General features: G+C 48.7%; 1 protein-coding gene across 1 annotated transcript in view; it reads left to right on the top strand.

The window, feature by feature from the left end:
- Positions 1-20,225, top strand: part of SPNS1 (sphingolipid transporter 1 (putative)) — a 57,022-nt gene that overhangs the window by 7,998 nt on the left and 28,799 nt on the right. The window contains exons 2-7 of the mRNA XM_029607088.1: positions 5,114-5,411; positions 5,674-5,739; positions 5,999-6,135; positions 6,560-6,711; positions 7,102-7,171; positions 7,870-8,012. Of these exons, the coding sequence (XP_029462948.1) occupies positions 5,144-5,411; positions 5,674-5,739; positions 5,999-6,135; positions 6,560-6,711; positions 7,102-7,171; positions 7,870-8,012 (836 nt within the window). The 5' untranslated portion in view covers positions 5,114-5,143. The remainder of the gene's footprint in view (positions 1-5,113; positions 5,412-5,673; positions 5,740-5,998; positions 6,136-6,559; positions 6,712-7,101; positions 7,172-7,869; positions 8,013-20,225) is intronic.

Below are 20,225 nucleotides of genomic sequence, written 5' to 3'. Positions count from 1 at the left end.
GAGTTAGGGGCAAAGAGACTCTTGCCAAAGATGTCCCGGACAGCTAAAAAGGCTAGAGGACCAGTGGAGTCAGGAGGGTTCCTGTATATGCTGGGACTTGGACAAGTCCCGGAGGAGGAAAATTCATTGGATAGCCTAGATGATCCTGATCAGTTTCAAGAGGGTCTGGTGGGACCAGACAAAGACCCTGTTGGTGCCCTGGGAGAACTGAACCAGGACCTGGATCGGGATCCATTGGATACTTTGGGGGATCACATGCAGGATCTGGATGCTCAGGACTCGCATGTGGTTCCAGTCGCAGATAGACTTGACTTGCAAGTGGTTCGGCTATTCCGGAGGGAGAACCTGGGTCCATTGATTCCCCAGAGTGCTGGAGGAGCTTGGGATTAAAGCTGCCCAGGAAGACATGAACAAGGAAGGGGTGAGTCCGCTCCTGGAGGGATTGCGGGGGCCCCCACCATTTTCCTTTTGCTGAAGCAGGTGAAAAAGTTGGTGGACCGGGAGTGGGAATCTCCCGAGGCGGGCCTGAAGGTCTTTAGAGCTATAGGGAAACTATATCCTTGCTGGAACAGACCTTGGAATTGTGAGGAATTCCCAAGGTGGATGCAGCCGTGTCGGCAGTTTCCAAAAAGGCGACCATTCCAGTAGTGGGAGCGGCGGCACTCAAGGATGTCCAGGATAGGATGCTGGCGATCCTACTCGGCTCTTTGAAGTCTGAACTTTGACCCTTCAGGCAGTGATATGTGGAAATCTGATGCAGAAGGCACATGACAAGCGTTTAGGAACGGCATATGATGCAGCGCAGGCAGCCCGTTTAGAGGTGGGGGTAGCCTATGTGACCGATGCTCTGTATGACATGATCCAGACTGCCGCCAGGAGTATGGTTTCGCTGTGGCTGCGTGAAGGCTCCTGTGGCTGCGAAATTGGTCAGCGGACGTGTGGTCTAAAGCCCAGCTGTCAAACCTCCCCTTCAGGGGAAGTTCCTCTTTGGGGAGGATTTGGAGCAGCTCATGAAGCAGTTGGGACAGTCGAAAGGCAATAAACTAACTGAGGACAGGAAGGGTCCTCTGCGGCGAGCCCATTTTCAAGAGGCTAGGAAATTTTGGGGAGGACCCCTGCACCAGCATCACAGAAACAGAGTTCGGGCAGACAGCAGCCCTTTCGGAATCAGTGCAGATCCCCGAGGAATGGTGGATACCAAGGACAGAGCAGAAACAAAATTGGGCAATGAAGGTGTGTTGGTCCTTCCTGGAAGTTATCGGAGGAAGGCTATCTCTCTTTTACGAGGAGTAGACCAGAATTACGTCGAGCCGGTGAGTCCTGGAGGTGATAAGAAACGGTATGCCTTAGAATTTTCTCGGCCGTTCAGGGATGCCTTTGTAATCTCCCGCTGTGTTTCTCTGTGCAAATGAGAGGTCGTACGGGACACAATTCAGCGGTTTCAGCTTTTTCGCGTCATTGATTCTGTGCCGCCTCAGGAGAGGGGGCAGGTATTCCATGTATTTTGTTGTGCCAAAGAAAGAGGGAACTTTTTGGCCCATTCACAATCTGCAGAAGGTCAATGCTGCCCTCCGGGTGCCGCGTTTTTGGATGGAGATGCTGCGCACAGTGATAGCAGCGATGCGCAAAGGGGAGTTTCTAGCGACCTTGGACTTGTTAGAGGCCTGTTTTTGTATCCCCATTCAGCCCAAACATCAGAGATTCCTGAGGTTCATGGTTCTGGGAGAACATTTCCAGTTTCGAGCTCTTCCCTTTGGGTTGGCGACGGCACCACATACATTCACAAAGGTGATGGTGGTAGTGGAGGCGGCACTCAGGAAGGAGGGTGTCCTAGTCCACCTGTACTTGGATGATTGGCTGATATGAGCAAAGTCGGAGGTAGAGTGAGGTTGCTTAGTCTAGCATGTACTTAGCTTTCTGGTGATATTGGGCTGGGTGATGAACCTTGCAAAGAGTCTTGTGAAGCCGACCCAGTCCTTGGAGTATCTGGGTGCATGCTTCGATACACGGATGGGGAAAGTGTTCTGACTTCAGAGAGAGTCCTCAAGCTGCAGTCAGATTCTTCAGTTGCTGAGCCTGCCAGTGTCCAAGGTCTGGGATTACTTGCAGGTCCTGGGGTCCATGGCTTCTACGCTGGATTTAGTATCATGGGCTTTTGCTCACATGGTCCTCTGCAGGGGTGCTCTGTTATCCCTTTGGAATCTTCTGTCTGAGGAATTTCAGCTTCCTTTACTGTTGCTGGAGGATGCCAGGTCCAGTCTTGTGGTGGCTGTTTCGGCACAATTTGGAGGAGGGAATGGATCTGGAAATACCTGACTGGGTACTGGTGACCACGGATGCCATCCTCTCTGGATGGGGGGCGATTTGTCAAGGAAAATCAGCCCAGGGTCGGTGGTCACTGGAGGAGGCTGCTTGATCGATCATTCGTCTGGATACCAGGGCTGTGCACAAGGCCTTGTTGGCGTTTCTTCTGCTCGTTCGGGACAAGTTGGTGCGAGTATTCTCAGACAATGTGACAACAGTAGTGTACATCAATCGTCAAGGTGGAACGAAGAGTTATCTGGTGGTGCTGGAGGCGCTGGAGCTGTTTCTGTGGGTGGAGAAACATCTGGTGAAACTAGATGCTTCTCATGTGGCTGGAATGAACAATGTATAGGTGGACTTCCTCAGCAGACAGCGTCTGGATACAGGGGAGTGGGAGTTGTTGGTGGAAGCCTTCGCCTTGCTGCAAGTAAGGTGGGGCAGTGATAGTCCTCATGGCGACTCCAGCAAATGCGAAAAAAGATCACTTTTTCAGTCACAGATGGGTGGTCTGATCGGAGGGCATCAACGCTCTCGTTCAACCGTGGCCAACACACCTTGCTGTACGTGTTTCCTCGTAGGTCGGGTGCTGAGGTGCATCGAGCTTCATCTGGGCAGAGTGATTGTGGTGGCGCCCGAGTGGCTGCATCAGCCATGGTTTACGGACCTTCTGCGTCTAGCGGTGGACGTGCCTGTTTGCTTGGCTCATCTCTCAAGATTGCTTTGGCAGGGACCTGTATTTTCAGAACGAGAGACTCGCTTCTGTCTAGCAGCTTGGGTTTTGAGAGGCAGCAGCTCCTTTTGAAGGGATATTCGGAGCTGGGGATTGCAACTTTGCTTCAGGCGAGGAGACCTTCCACTTCAATGGCTTATGTCCGGGTGTGGAGAGTTTTGAATCCTGATGTTTGCAGAACAGGGTGCAGCCCTTAAATGTGGACATCCCGCAGATCTTGGCTTTCTTTCAAAGTGGGTTGGCTAATAGGTTAGCCTATAATTCCCTTCGGGTCCAGGTAGCAACTTTGGGTTTCCTACATGGTAGGATTCAGGGAAAACTGCTGGCGTCTCATCTGAATGTGGCTCGTTTCCTAAAAGGGGCAAAGCATCTGCATCTTCCAGTGCGAAAGATCTGTCCGGCATGGAATCTGAATTTGGTTCTTTGGGTGCTGTGTGGCCCTCCCTTCGAGCCAATGTGGAGGGCGTCATTGAAGGATTTAACCCTGAAGACTGTTTTCCTGGTGGCCATCTGTTCGGCCTAGGTGAATATCTGAGCTGCAAGCATTGTCGTGTAGGGACCCTTTCCTGTGCTTTTCAGAGGATGGGGTTTCTTTACGCATGATTCCTTCCTTTTTGCCGAAGGTAGTGTCCTCCTTTCACCTTAATCAGGTGGTTGAGCTTCCGGCCTTTTCGAAATTGACAGCCGATACTTCGATGACTAGGGAACTTCATTTATTGGATGTGCGTTGTATCCTTTTGAGATATCTCAAGGTGACGAATGCCATTTGGAGATCTGATCATCTGTTTGTCCTGTTCCATGGAGCAAAGAAAGGAAATAAGGCTTCCAAGGGCACTATTGCTCATTGGTTAAAAGAGACCATAGCTTCGACTTACATCTGTAAGAGCCGGTTGGTGCCGGAGGAGTTACGAGCACATTCCATTAGGGCGCTTGCGACCTCGTGGGCAGAGTGTCAACTGCTTTCTCCATAGGAGATCTGTCATGTGGCAACATAGTCTTCTCTTCACACTTTTTTACCAAACATTACCGTTCAGATGTATGGGCTCCAGAAGAGGCTACTTTTGGGGAGAGTGTATTGCGAGTGGGTCTTTTGAGTTCCTGCCCAGAATAGAGGAGCTTAGTTACATCCCATTCATCTGGACTGATCCAGGGTACAAACAAGAAAGAAAAATTGGTTCTTATTTGTTAATTTTAGTTCCTGAAGTACCACGGATCAGTCCAGAGACCTGTCCCCCATCTGTCAAAAGACTTCCTCGCTTCTGGTTAAGTTGATTGAGCTGGCATATGATATAATCAGAATAATCAGAAGTGTACATAGTTTGATATATGTTTGTGTTAAATCAAGGGGACCTAGTTTGCAGGGGCCAAGGTTTATTGGGGTTTAAGGTAGACATCTTGGCTTGGGTACAGTCAATACTGAGGGACTGCAGGTGGCACTGTCTGTTATGTAGCAGTGCCTCAAAGATTTGTTCTCTGCCTCCATCTGCTGATAGAGATGCATAAACCCACTCGTCTGGATTGATCCGTGGTACTTCAGGAACAAAAATTAGCAGGTAAGAACCAATTTTCCTTTATCTGTCTAAATGGCTTACCCAGCTATATTTGGCCTTTATCCAGCTAAATTCTAGCCGGCTAATAAGTTAGGGGGCTAGAATTTAGCAGAATAAGTTAGGAGCAGTCCAGGGGCGTAACTGGGAGGAGCTGAGTTAGTCGGCTAAGTTAACCAACTAACTCCAATATTCAGATTTAGCCGGATGACTTAACCAGCTAAATCTGATCGAGTCAAAGAGCTGCCCTAAAGTTAGCCGGCTAACTAATTAAGATATTCAGTAGTGTGGATGCACTGTTGACTATGTTTATCAGTCTAATTTTGCTATCTGGACTTTGACTGAATATAGACCACTACATGCTTGAATAATGTAAGACAGAACAGAATAATAGTATCTGTAGCAATAAGATGGCATGCAAGGAAAAACAGTATTATATTAGTAACAATATCTGGGAGTGTGATAGTGTTATATGTAATTCCACTGGATGCTGCTGTGCCCTCCTTGACATCTGCCTTGTGCCTCTGTGCAGTAGCCTTCAGAGACCTCTCCTAAAGACGGCATGGCAGCATGGCGGGGACCCCAGGTCCACAGTGACACAACCCCCTTCCTCACTCAGGCCGATGACACAAAAGAGGCAGAGGTGGGAAGGGAGCCGTACCTCGGAGAGCATGATGGGATGCCTCGATCCCAAGGGGATGGAGAAGGGGACACAGAGCGGACGCAGGTTGAGATCGTCACTGGCATCTCCTTCATACACTCTGTTGTGATTGTAGCCGTTCTCTTCTTCGTTAATCTGCTCAACTACATGGACCGATTCACAGTGGCAGGTGAGAGGAAGGGGCCGTGCAGCAATAACAGGAGACAGAGGAGGGAGATCTAGAATTCAAGTTTGAACAGAATTGTTTTATGAGTTGAAGGGTGGAAGGGCAGAAGAGACTGGGGAAGAACATGAAAGTCTCTGGTCTGGACTGAGAGGAAAAGAAACTAACATGGACCTTTAGCATTGCCGAGCCTGTCCTGTAATTATGAGGCAGTGCTTGGCATAGACTGCATACAGAACATAACCTCGCTGCTTTCTGTGCCCTGCAGGGGTCCTGCCAGATATCGAACAGTTCTTTAGTATTGAGGACAGCGATTCCGGTTTGTTACAGACAGGTAACGTCATTCTAGTCATATGTTACAATCTAGTGCACATTAGACTCATTTCTTTTTTTTTTTTTCCTTGTGATATTTCACTGACTCCCTTTCTCACTCTTTTCATCCCATCCGATTTCTTGTCTCTCGCCCATCCTCTGCTTCCACCTTTTCTCAAATCCTTCCAACCACTTCCTCTGTCTCTGATCCTTATCTTTCCCTACCTTTCCCTCTCTTATCCATCTCCTTCCCCTGCCATCGTGCTGTCCCTCCTCTTTAGTATTTATATGCAGTTACATGGTGCTTGCTCCCATTTTTGGCTATCTGGGAGACCGCTACAACAGGAAGTACATAATGTGCTGTGGGATCTTCTTCTGGGCTGTGGTGACGCTCTGCAGTTCCTTCATACCTAAGGAGGTAATGGCACTTCAGCACATCACTCAGGATCTTTTGCATTGCTGTTAGGGTCTTCATCACATCATGGGGGGGGGGGGGGTGGTATTCATGACACAGAGGCTGGGGCTGTTGGCCTATATGATCACAACTAAATTGGTGAACTGTCAACAGCAGATTTTGTTTTGCCTCCTCGTATTTCTTTGGTTAACATCAAGTGGGACCATGTCTTTGGTAGTGTTGGGAAAAGCTAAACTTTCCCTCCCCTGGGAACATGCCTGAGATGTAAAGGGTCACAGTTACAGTGACTGTTTCTTGGGGAGGTGTGTGTGTATGCATGAGAGAGAGTCTTGAGGTTGCACCTCTAATACTGCTTGGACTCTATAACTTGGAGATGATGTTGGTTTGACCTGTTTGTGTGTTTGTCTCCATCCATCCACCTCTGCAGCACTTCTGGCTCCTCCTGCTGACTCGGGGGCTGGTGGGTGTGGGTGAAGCTAGTTATTCTACCATTGCCCCCACCATCATCGCTGACCTCTTCGTCTCGGACCTGCGCAGCCGCATGCTTTCCATCTTCTACTTTGCAATCCCTGTGGGCAGGTGAGGCGTCGGTGACTGAATGGCAAGAAACAGGCCACTGCTCTAACTCTCTGCAGATATATGAGGAGGCTGTCATAGCGAGGAGAGCTTAGCTTGGTAGCAGTGAGTGGAACCCATCCGTAGTACTGAGGAGAGCTTAGCTTAGTGGAGCTCATGAGATTGTAACACCGGGGAAAGCTCACGTTGGTGGCAGCGAATCTGAAAGCCATGAGGCTGTAGCACTAGGGGAAGCTCTGCTAGGTGGCAGTAAATGTGGAACCCCCTGAGACTAGCACAGAGAAGAACCCGGCTTGGTGGCAACAAGTGCATGGTCTCACGACTGAGGTGAATATGATTTGCATGTCCTTTTTGACGTCTTCTCTCTCCATCCCCACTTCTGCTTGGTTTCAGTGGCCTGGGGTATATTGTGGGTTCACAAGTGAAGAATGCTGCTGGTGGTGACTGGCACTGGGCATTAAGGGTGAGTATATTTCTCTTTCCCTTTACAGTTGCTCCTGGTTTCTGACTCCTCTGCCTGGCACAAAGTGAGGCATCATGTAAGATTACATCTGAGCAGGGGAAGGAATCTTTTGTCGGCACCCCGGTTACTGTGGTACATCCTGGGATAGTTTCAAGTCGGTGCAAGGAATGTTATGATGCACCATGATCCTGCTCTAGGTTAGTGCAGAAGCTGCTGTGCTGACCAGTGGGATTATTTCAGAGGGGTGCATCATGCAGTTGTTTCAGGTCACTGCATGGGGTTGCTGTGGTGCACCAGGGAACTGCTTAATGGGCTCACTTTGACATACCATGGGATTGCTTGAGACGGCATATGGGTAGGGACCTTTGTTTTCATTTTTTATTTTATTTTGCCTGGGAAATTCAATGCGATTAAAAAAAAAAAAATCAGTGGAAAAAATTACTTTATTAGGAAAAAAAAAGTTGGTGGAAAAGGTCATTTTTCCACCTATAGATATATTTTTTAATCACATTGAAATCCCCAGGAAAAATTAAAATAAAAACTGAAAATGAAGGTCCCTATATATGGATTAGCTGCGGTGTACATTGCCTCAGAGTTAGCCTCTGCATTGCCAGGTGCTTCTGTTCTCCTGATGCTCCTTCACGATAGTGTTTGCTCAGTTTGCTTCTCTTCTAATGGCAGCTTCTCCTTTTGAGCAGGTGACTCCGGGTTTTGGTGTATTGGCAGTGCTGTTGCTGATCTTTGTTGTGAAAGAGCCTCCGCGGGGTGCTGTGGAGAGGAGGACAGACGCACCTCTTGTGAACACATCCTGGTGGTCTGATATCAAAGCCCTGAGCAAGAAGTGAGTAACAATTTCTTCTGGAAAGAATGAGTTGGCTAGGGTGACCCGGTGAGAGGACAGTGGGGAGCAAATGTAATAGTTATGTGTAAGGAGCGAGGGGAGCAGCAATCTGACCAACAGCTGCAGGCACTATTCCTCAGTGCTGTTCCATATACAGCTGCCACATTTCTCTTTCGGCCACTGTACCATACCAATGACCACAGCAAACAATACAGACCAGTGAAAGGCGGCAAGGTTATGAAGAACATCAAGAGGTACTATGATTCCTCACATCGGTTGAGTTTGTGGATAGTCTTTCTTGCAAGCTCCCTTGATTTACCTTTTGGCTACAGTATAAATTTGCATTAATATTAAGAACATGGGGCAACCACCCAATGACTGCCTGCTGCATCTGCTCCTAAGATCCCATTTTCCTTTTCTTCTTTTTCACCTTAAATATAGTTAAAAGAGCAGATAAAGTTAAAAACATACCCTTTCTTATCATCCTGCTAGATCAGTCCAGATGCATGGGTTTGTTTTTTTTTTTGAAACATAATTTTTATTGCAATAACATGTGAACAACATCTTCCAGAGTTCAACCATAGTCTCTACCACAACAATAATCTCATAGACAGCAAAGATACAAGGTATCCCATTACGGTTATAGTATACCCGGTCAAGCGGGAGAACAACCAGAAGGCTCATGGGCTGCATCTGAGGCATTTTCTAGATTTGAGAAAAACCCTCCCCCCCCCTTTCCACCCCCCTCCCACCCTCCCACCCTTCCCCTGGTACTCAAGGGTATGTCAACCAATCAAGAGTCAGACGAAACATATCACCACAGTAGCATATCTGTAAAATACAAGGGACAAACTGCCTTAACCATAGATCAGGCGGAACTAGGAGAGTCTTATGTAGTACAAATATATGCATATTATATATAAGGCAGACCAAATAAGTCCAATGTCACCAGTCCCGCTAGAGCATGGTAGAGGTGACTAAAAAATGGCAAGGAACTTGGTGTTACTGAAAATGGTAAGTATCGTGGGAGGTTCCTTTTAGGCTAGGTAACAGTTGTGTTTGAAGATCTGGTGAAAGAGTTGAAATATACTCTCCCCAAATTTGAAGAAACTTAGCTTTTTGTTTGGAAAGCATAGAGACAGCCGTCAGATATTCCATATGTATCAGGTTATGAAGCTTCTTGGTCCAAAGTGACAAGAAATCAGGGTGAGGCTCAATCCATAACGCCAAAATGGTTGCCTTCGCCATTAAAGCCATCTTATCCACAAGTAAAGATTGATGCGGGGAACACCACTCCATAGAATCTGTAGAAGCACCCAGAATCCAGATTTCCGGCGCTAGAGGTACTTGCTTTTTCCATATATTTGATAAGACATTCTGTACTGCTGTCCATAGAACTTGTATAGCAGAGCAAGACCAGAGATTATGCAAAAGGTCTGGCAGGGGATGTGAACAACGCAAACAGGCAGATGAAGAGACCAGGTGCATATAAAAGGCTTGTTGTTGGGAGTAAAAAGCAAAGTGTAGGATTTTATATTGCTGATCCCTGAGAGAGACATCCTCCACAACCTTAAGAAGTTTCGCAAAACAGTTTTGAAGCTCATCAGTCGTGAGGGATGTGTGAAGAACAGCACTCCATCGGGATGCCAGTCGAGTAGGATACTGAGTGGGCAGGAGATCCAACATCGCTTTGTAGTATTCCGCACATCTAGTCCTTTTACCGTTAAGACCAAGTAACAGGTTGCGTAATGGAAGTCCACATGGTAGAGACGGGTTATCCCGGAGTAACCCCTGGATGAAATGACGTACTTGTAGAAATCCGTAGTGATCTTTATTAGATAAGGAGTATTGCGACTTTAAATCTTGAAAACTCAGGAGATGGGCCGATCCAGAACCAGAGCTGAAAAATTGAGTAATATTAGACAGACCATTTTTTTTCCACGTATCGAACATAGAAGAACCAAGTCCCGGAGCAAATAAGGGGCACCCTGTAATTTGCAAGTAAGCAGAGCTGTGGGCAGGGATTCCTAATAGTCCACATATGAACTTCCACCCTCGCCGCATAGGAGAGATAATTTTACTCTGTACAAGATGTTGCGGTATAAGATCAGCAGGAACATGTAAAATAGAGCTTAAGGATAACGGTGCCACCCATTGTTCATAAAAAGCCAGAGGCGAGAAAAACCGGGATCCAAAAAGCCAATCCCGCACGTGGCGAATCAAACAGGCATAATTATATAAGGCTAAATTTGGGCATCCAAGACCCCCCGCCTCTTTGGCTTGCATAAGCCGGTCCAATGAAATACGTGCTCTACGGCCTCCCCAAATATATTCCCTGATGGCTTTGTTTATGTCAGATAGATCCCCAGGGTTCAGCCAGATAGGTAACATTTGGAACAAATAAATCCAGCGGGAGATCTCCATCATCTTCAACAGTTGGACTTTCCCCGAAAGGGAGAGGGGAAGACTACGCCATTGATCGAGATGCTTTAATAATTTTGTCTTTAAGGGACCCACATTAAGGGCATAAAGTCTCTGCGTGTCTGCTGGAATTCTAACTCCCAGATATTTTAAATCCGAGGAGACCCATTTTAAGGGAAAGGATCCGGGCCATGAAGTCTGCAAGCTGCCAGTGATATCTAGGGCTTCTGATTTCTCAGCGTTAACTTTTAAGCCCGCAAACTTGCCAAAGGCAGTTTGAATTCTCAGTACCTCAGGCAAAGCTATAACGGGGTTAGTTAAAAAAAACAAGCATGTCATCCGCGAAGGCCGCCACCTTAAATGAGGTGGCAGAGGAGCCAAACCCTTGTATTACTGGTGAAGCGCCTATGGTACATAACAGGGGATCTAAGGACAAGATATACAAAATTGGAGAGAGAGGGCAACCTTGTCGCATACCACGCTGAATCGGGATGGCACCGGACAAGGAATCATTAACTAGGAGGAATGACTCAGGAGAGCTGTATAGGAGTTGGATCCCCTGTAAAATAGCCCCTTGGAGTCCAAATCTACGTAACACTGAAAACATATAAGCCCAGGACACCCTATCAAAGGCTTTTTCAGAGTCAAAGCCAATTGCCAGAGAGTGAGAGCTAGAATTTCTAGTAGCCTCAATAGCCGCAATCAGTTTAATCACATTTGCACCGGGATTTCTGCCTTTTACAAACCCCGTCTGAAAGGGGGAAATTAGGTCGGGGAGAACAGAACCGAGTCTCATCGCCAAAATACGGGCATAGATCTTCAGATCACAGTTTAATAAGGAGATCGGTCTATAGGAGGCTGCCTGCAAGAGGTCCTTCCCGGGCTTGGGGAGGATCGTAATATATGCTTTATTAAATTCAGAAGGAAATCCTCCCTGAACACCCGCCTCCTGATAAAATCGGCACAAGGGTCCCACTACCCGATCTCCCAGGATCTTGTAGAAATCTGAGGAAAAACCATCAGGGCCGGGAGCCTTGTGGGCCTTACTAGTTTTAATAACCTGGAGCACTTCCTGTGCCATGATGGGCTTATTTAAACTGTCCAGCTGAGAGGGGGTCACTTGGGGTAAGTCCAGGTGCCGAAAAAAGGATTCTTCATCCACAGAGTCACCCACTCGATCATCTGTGTAAAGCTCCGAATAAAACTCCTGAAGGATTTTACAAATCTCAGAAGTTTGTGTCATAAGCTGACCATTTTTGGCTTTGAGACTACTAATAAAGGTCTTTCTCCGCTTAACAGCAACCAGACGTGCCAGTAGCCTCCCCGCTTTATTCCCATATCGGTGTAAACCATGCTCTGAAGTTTTCAAGGCCTCTGTGCCCTGGCCTGCAGTAATGAATTGAAGTGGGTTAGGCAAGCCCAATAGGCCTCCCTGTTGGATTTGGAGGGGACTAGTGCTAAATCCTCCTTCTTACGTTTCAACTCTTGTTCCCAGTGCAAGATAGAACTTAAGAGCTGTTTGCGTTTCCGGGCTGTATAAGCCAAGATATCGCCCCGAATAACAGCCTTTCCCGCCTCCCAGAATAACAGGGGCTCCGCCTCATGCTGCTGATTGTTTTTCAAAAAATCATCCCATCTCTCTTGTAAGTAAGTATGAAAGGCCTTATCATTGGACATGTGCCCAGGGAATCTCCAGAGATTGCTAGTCCGCTCCCTCCCCGAAATGAAAAGTTCCACCCACACGGGTGCATGATCTGAGACCACAATGGAGCCAAGCTCCGCTGCACCAAGTCTGGAGAACAGTTGAGTGTCAACCAAGATATAATCAATCCTGGATAACGTGTCATGTGCACGAGACACATGGGTGTAATCACGGATTTCGGGGTGCAATACCCTCCAAACATCCAGAAGGTTCAGGTTTTTACAGAGGGACTGAATAACAGATTCCTTCGGCATTCTAAAACTGGCGGGAATGGCAGATTTATCCACTCGAGCATCCGCTACACAGTTAAAGTCACCTGTCAGGATTAAGGAACCTTTCTGGTGTTCAAGGAGAAGTTGTAGTAAGGATGAAAAAAATACAGTGCTAGTATCATTAGGCGCATATAAGTTACAGATAGTTAAGGGCTTCCCCTCCAATTCCCCAATGATAATAATGTACCTGCCTTCCGGGTCCACAAACTCCTGAGCAGTTACAAAGGGGGTATTCTTATGGATTAAAATTGCCACACCTTTTTTCTTCCCTACAGCTGGGGCGTAATGGCAAGTAGTGACCCATTCCCTGCACAGCTTCCCACTTTCAAGGGCATTCAGGTGCGTTTCCTGCAGACAAGCAATGCTGGTTTTTAAGCGGGCTAAATGTTGAAACACTTTTTTTCTTTTTATAGGATGACCTAGGCCGTCCACATTCCAAGAAACAATGTTATATGGGCCTCCCATGAGAGCAAAGTTTAGGAGCATGAAACATGTTAATAAACAGTAAAAACAGAGGAACTGGAGGCTCCCAGCCTCGCCTCCGCTCCATAAGGTAAACAAGAAGGGGCACAAACGTATACCCAGCCAATACTAAGCCACACACAAAGTTAAGAAACATTCCCATTGCAAACATCATTATATACAACCTGACCCTTGAGTACCCTAAATCCCCAAAACCTGTAAAATCCCCCCCCTCCCCCTCCCCATAGAATCGAGAACACCCGCTCAGGTCTATAACCTGCTGAGAGATCACTACAATGTGACCGGGGACTAGGGTCCTTCACCAACCCCATCCAAAAGCCAATAAAAATGTGGAACAGTAAAAGATTAGGCCTTTAAGAGAGTTTCTCCTGCAATGGTTTTGTAGACTCCGGTGTGTCATAGGTAGACCATTTCCCTTCCTGAAGAACACGGAGCTTCGCTGGAAATTGCATTTGGAAACGTATTTTCTTCTCTACAAGAAGAGTGCACACCTCTGAGAAGGCCCTCCTTTGGGCAGCAACTTTTGCGGAGTAATCAGGCGCCAACCTAATATCTGAGCCCTGGTACTGTAAATTTTGTATTTTTCGGGCCGCCTGTAAAATACAATGTTTGTGATGAAAATTAAGGACCTTGAAGATTACTACACGTGGCCTCCCGGCCGGGGCCCGTGTCGAATCTCTAGGCCCCAGTCTGTGCGCCCGTTCGATTTCAAATGTGGGTTGAAGCTCGGGCAGGCCCAGCGCATCAGGGATCCATGCTTTTAGAGCCGTGCGCAAGTTTTGATCTTCGAGTGACTCTGGGAGACCCAGCACTCGAATATTTGAGCGCCGAGATCTGTTTTCCAGATCCTCCGTTTTACTCTGCTGTTCCACCAAAGCCTTTTCCAGGGAGCAGATTCGGGTGGTAAGTGCCAGCACATCATCCTCCAGCACTCCCGTGCGGCCCTCCACTTGATCAAGCCGCGGTGAAAGTTCGGCGAGCGAAGTTTGTAGAGCCGTTAGTTGTTCAGAGAGGCCGGTAAATTTACTTTCTAGCGCTGCAACAACCGCCGTTTGCAATTCTCGGGTCATTAGAGGTACCTGGGCAAGGTTTTCGGGGGCATCGCTGCCGCTAGATTTTTGCGTAGGCGTCGCCATTTTGGGATCCGGACCTCGCGGCTTGTCTTTGTCGCGTTTGGTCACTTTCGGTGGCATTCCCGACGGCGATTTTTGCATATAAGTAGTGATCGACATAGACCACAGTTGCTAGAGGAGGATCTGTCCCGAAAAAGGCGGTTAACCGGTCTGATGGTGGAGGATCAGGGCCCTATCCCCGGAGCTCAGCCAGTAACCACCCGGCCGCTCTCACCACATCACGTGATCTCCAGATGCATGGGTTTATGCCAGCCTGCAGGTGGATGGAGATAGAGAACACAACTTTTCCAGTGGCATCATTACTGGTATTAGTAGTGGTACTACACAAATGCTTGCCAGTATTGTCTGTCTCCAGCAAATGTTAGCATGTGCATGACCTGCCCTTTGCAGAGCACGATTCAGTCTGCTCCCAGGGCACCATTCTGCAGGCTGTCTCCATTGACAGAGTGAAGCTCTCAGCTCCTGGGGCAATAATTTTCTCAGTTATTCCCCCCCCAGTAGCGCAGGTCCTGAATCGGGCTCCTGGGGAGATTCCTTGATGGTCTTCTGGATTGATTTCCTGAGGCCTTCGGGCCCTGCTTGAGCAACGAAGTATTTGAGGGGTGAAGGAAGGGCTCTCTGAGCAGGGCTTTTTCTCTCTATCTCCCTGTTTGTTTGTTTTTTTTTCTTCCTGATTGCCTCTGGCCTGTCTGAGTCAATGAGTTTCCTGTTTCCAGCTTCTTAAGAAACCTATTTTAAAAGGGGAAAAAAAAAGGGAACGGAGCTTGGTATGGCTTCTTTATTCAGCTGCGGCTTGTGGTTGCAGTGGTGTAGGGTTTTGGCGCTGGTGAGAAAATGAACTGGGGAATTGGGGCAGTTTCCTCAGCATGTTTTTTGCGGGGTGGGGGGGGGGGGTGTAGGGCACTCCAGCAGAATTTTGACTGCTCAGGTGTTGGGCCGTGGAAGATAAGGTCTGCTGATTAGAGGCTTGCAGTCAGATGCTTTGGATGGGGCGGGGGGGAGTGGAGAAGGAATCTGCCTCGTTGGGATGGCCATGTCTGGATGAGGCGGCTGTTGTGAGAGCCAGTGTGCTTCCAGTGCAGCTGGCTCGGGGTGCCCTGTCTGCTACAGGGCTCTGGCTCTGGGGCATGCAGCCTGATAGGTAAGAACTTCTGCCTCCTAACTTAAGCCCTGAAAGGCCTCTTGTTCCGGCATGCGAGCCTTTGCCTCCTCCTACTGTGCCTGCCTTAAAGAGATGGCACCCTTTTTCATTACAATTCTGTTGTTACATAAGGCTTATATGGAGGCAGAGGCTGACTTGCATTGGCAAGAACCTTCTCCAGCAAAGGTACCCAGGCCCGCGGACAGTCAGGAGGTGCTCAGGGCTTGGATACCCTGTCCAGCCCCTGATGCAGGGATGGCACCACCTCCTTTGCCTGACCCCACACCCCAAGTCCCTTACGCTGCGGACCCAGGCGATGACGTGGATAGTGCCGCCCCGGTTGAGGGGATGATCTGCGGGTGCTCCGATTGTTTAGAAGGGACGTGCTGGATTCTCTGATACCGCATGTGCTCACTGAACTCGATATTCCAGCTCTGCAGTCAGTGGCATATACTTCCCCGGGGCATCTTGTGTTGTCCGGTCTTCATGCTCCTCCTAGGACTTTTTCTTTTCACCCGAGCCTTTTACAGCTCATGACTCTGGAATGGGACGCCCCGGAAGCCACTCTACAAGTTAGTAGGGCCATTGAGAAGCTTTACCCGTTCCCGGATGGGTTCTTGGAACTCCTTAAGGTTCCTAAAGTGGATGCGGCCATCTCTGCCATCGCTAAGCGCACCATGATTCCAGTAACAGGAGGCGCAGCCCTCAAGGATCTCCAGGACAGGAAGCTCGAGATTCTTCTTAAGCGGATATTTGAGGTGTTGACACTTGGCGTTAGGGCAGCCGTCAGCAGTAGTCTCATGCAGAGAGCCATCCTTAGATATAGCAGTTGCTTACGGCTCAGGACCTGCCTCCGGCAGAGGTGGAACAGGCGGACTGGATGGAAGCAGCAGTCACTTAGATGCGGAAGCCCTGTATGATCTCCTGAGAAACTCCTCGCGCATGATGTCATCGGCTGTGTCAGCAAGGAGATTGCTTTGGCTGCGCAATTGGTCAGCAGACGTCTCCTCTATGTCTCAGCTGGGATCTTTCCCGTTCAAGGGCAAGCTCTTATTTGGAGACGATCTGGAAAATTTTATTAAGGACTTGGGGAATAACAAGGTTTACAAACTGCCGGAAGACAGGCCCAAGTCTACTCGCCCCTTCAGTTCTTTTAGGGGTCGTTTTCGGGGCCAACGGCGTTTTCGGTCTAGTAGGGCTCCGTCGTTTCCTCCTCGCCAGGCGCCATCGCGGTCCCAGGCTTGGGCCCGCTCCTTTTGAGGCAGACTGCCTTCCCAGGACGGAGCCTCCCAAGGATTCTCTGCCAATAAATGTTCCCAATGAAGGTGCGCCGGCCCATTCCTCTGTTCCGGTGATCGGGGGTCGCCTCTCTCTTTCGGGAGGAATGGGTCAAAATCACGTCGGATCCGTGGGTCTTAAATATTATAGATCACAGTTACACTTTAGATTTTGCTCGCCCGCTGCGGAATCTTTTCTTGGTGTCTCCTTGCGGTTCTCGGGCAAAACAGCAGGTGGTGCTCCAGACCCTGTGTCGTTTGAAGGATCTGGGAGCGATCGTTCCAGTTCCGCCGGGCGAGTGCCGGACCGGCAGATACTCCATTTACTTCTAGTCCCCAAGAAAGTGGGCTCTTTCCGTCCGATTCTGGACTTGAAGAAAGTCAACAGGGCGCTTCGAGTTCCACGTTTTCACATGGAGACTTTGAGAACCGTCATTGCGGCCGTCCACAAAAGTGAATTTTTGGCCTCTTTAGATCTGACGGAGGCATACCTGCATATCGGCATCCAGGAACATCATCAAAGGTTTCTATGATTTATGGTACTGTGCGAGCATTACCAGTTTCAAGCAATCCCGTTCGGTTTGGCGACAGCGCCACGCGTTTTACCAAGGTAATGGTAGTGGTAGCAGCGTCGCTTCAGCGAGAGGGGGTTCTAGTTCATCCCTATTTGAACGACTGGCTGATTTGGGCAAAATCAGAACACTTTGCAGACAGGCAGTTCAGTCGGTGTTGCTTCTTCAGTAGCTCGGCTGGGTTGTCAATTTCTCCAAGAGTCAGCTGGTTCCGACGCAAGTGTTGGAGTTGCTGGGAGCCCGTTTCGACACGGGGGTAGGCAAGGTTTTCCTCCCATGGAGAGAGTGGCCAAGCTCATGACTCAGGTTTGCCGTCTGTTGACCCTCCCTTTGCCCAAGGTTTGGGACTACTTGCAGGTTCTTGGTTCTATGGCTTCTACTCTGGAGTTGATTTCCTGGGCGTTCACTCATATGAGAACTTTGCAGAGGGCGTTGCTTTCCCGCTGGGATCCCAAGTCTGAACAGTTCCACCTCCGCTTACCTCTCCTGGATCCGGCCAGGAGCAGTCTTGAATGGTGGTTGGTCCCAGAGCACTTACAGCTGGGGATGGACTTGGAGAATCCCCAGTGGCTGATCGTGACAATGGATGGGGGGCAGTTTGTCAGTCGCGATCGTGACAATGGATGGGGGGCAGTTTGTCAGTCGCGATCGGCCCAAGGACAGTGGTCAACACAGGAGTCCAAGTGGTCCATCAGTCGTTTAGAAACCAGAGCGGTTCGTCTAGCGCTGCACAGCTTCCTTCCCCTCCTCCGCCAGCAATCAGTACGGGTCCTCTCCGACAATGCCACAACTGTGGCATATATCAACCGGCAAGGGGGAACAAAGAGTCAACCGGTAGCCACCGAAGCGGACAAGCTCATGGTCTGGGCGGAACGCAATCTAGCTCGTCTGGCGGCGTCTCACATAGCCGGGGTGGACAATGTCCAAACAGATTTTCTCAGTCGTCAGCGGCTAGACCCCGGAGAGTGGGAGCTGTCCGAGGAAGCGATGCGTCTATTAACTCATCAGTGGAGGATGCCCCATCTGAACTTGATGGTAACTCGGCTGAACGCGAAGGTGGCCCAGTTCTTCAGTCGCAGGAGGGAGCACAGTGCGGAAGGGGTAGATGCCCTGGTCCTTCTGTGGCCCCGCGACGTACTTCTTTGTGTTTCCTCCTTGGCCACTGGTGGGCAAGGTCCTAAGGTGGATAGAGTCTCACCAGGGGTCGGTAATTCTCGTAGCACCAGAGTGGCCACGGAGACAGTGGTTCGCAGACCTTGCGGCTCGGTCACCTTCCAAATCTTCTTTGTCAGGGTCCAGTGGCCACGGAGACAGTGGTTCGCAGACCTTGCGGCTCGGTCACCTTCCAAATCTTCTTTGTCAGGGTCCAGTATTTTTCGATCAGACGGATCGCTTTTGTCTAGCGGCTTGGTATCCAGACAGCGGTGATTTCCACTCTGCTTCACGCACGAAAGACCTCCACTTCGCTTACCTACGTAAGGGTTTGGAAGGTTTTTGATTCCTGGTGCAGCGGGTTGAAGGTGTCCCCATGTAGGGCCACGGTGGTGCACATTCTCGCATTCTTACAGGAAGGCTTGAAGAAAGGTTTGGCGTACAGTTCGCTTCGTGTCCAGCTGGCGGCTTTGGGCTGTTTGAGGTAAAGTTGACAGTGCTTCCCTTGCAGGGCATCTGGATGTAGCGTGCTTTCTGAAAGGGGCCAAGCATTTACACCCGCCAGTATGCCCAGTATGTGCGGTATGCCTTTTGAGTCTCTCAAGCGGGCTACGTTGAAGGATTTGACGCTGAAAGCGGTATTTCTCATGGCTATCTGTTCGGCCAGACGGATATCTGAGATTCAAGCGTTGTCCTGCCGTGAACTGTTCTTGCGGATTTCAGACTTGGGAGTTTCACTTTGAACAGTGCCTTCCTTTCTGCCAAAGGTGGTATCGGCCTTTCACATGAATCAGTCTGTTGAGTTACCGGCGTTTTCAGATTTAGATCGAGATTCTCCTCAGGCTCAGGATTTGAGAAAATTGGATGTCCGTCGGGTACTTCTTAGGTACTTGGAGGTGACTAATGCTTTTCGGTTATCGGACCATCTTTTTGTCTTATGGAGTGGTCCTAAGAAGGGCAGAATGCGTCCAAGGCCACTATTGCCCAATGGTTAAAGGAATCCATTGCATTGGCATACATATGTCATGGGTGTCAAGTACCAAATGGTCTTAGAACTCATGTGATCAGATCTCAGGCAGCATCTTGGGCAGAGAGCCAATATGCTTCCCCTCAGGAGATTTGCCGAGCAGCTACTTGGAAATCTTTACACACCTTTGCTAGGCATTACTGCTTGGACGTCCGAGCTCCAGATGTCGATTGTTTTGGTAGCAGAGTGCTTCGAGCGGGGCTTTCCGGGTCCCACCCCAGTTAAGACGGCTTGGGTACATCCCAGCAGTCTGGACTGATCCGGGTACGTACAGGGAAAGGAAAATTGGTTCTTACCTGCTAATTTTCGTTTCTGTAGTACCACAGATCAGTCCAGACGCCCGCCCAGGGTAGTGTTCTGGTAAGTCCGCTCGATTTCTTTACTTATCTTCCTGCACAGGTGATTTGGAGACTGCACAAGGAGTTTGAATACTACAAACAGCTACATATATATGATAACAATGAGAATTGGAGGAATTTCTACTTCTTGCATGTACATAGTTGAACAAGTTAGGACGAGTTATTGTAAGTTCCTTTGGGCTAGTCATTGACTGTTAAATTGTTTCCATTCTGCTTTGATAATTGATTATACTGAGGGATCGCAGGTGGCACACTGGGTTATCAGGGAGTGCCTTTCAGCTTTTTTTCTCTGACTCCATCTGTTTGAAGGGAGGCGTAACCCAGCAATCTGGACTGATCCGTATTACTACAGGAACGAAAATTAGCAAGTAAGAACCAATTTTCCTATATCGCACAGCTTAACGCTATTGAAAAAGGTGTAGTTATTTTCGGTGTTAAAACTGTGATATTGTGCGTTATGGCTTCACAAAGTGCGAAGCCAGCCCACTTTTGTGGAAATCCTGCCCCCAATTCCTCCCCAATCCCTCCTCTTAAAAATTTGCAAATGCGCCATGCGCAGTTTTAACACCAAAAACAACCACACTTTTTTCAATAGCGTTAAGCTGTGCGATATCGTGCATTTTGCCCATAACGCAATTTGCAATTTTTTTTTTTCCAGTAGATGTAGTGTATTT

The sequence above is a fragment of the Rhinatrema bivittatum genome, chromosome 6, assembly GCF_901001135.1.
Source record: "Rhinatrema bivittatum chromosome 6, aRhiBiv1.1, whole genome shotgun sequence".
Lineage (NCBI taxonomy): Eukaryota > Metazoa > Chordata > Amphibia > Gymnophiona > Rhinatrematidae > Rhinatrema > Rhinatrema bivittatum.
The sequence above is the reverse complement of the archived record's forward strand: the minus strand, read 5'-3'. Positions and strand labels throughout refer to the sequence as shown.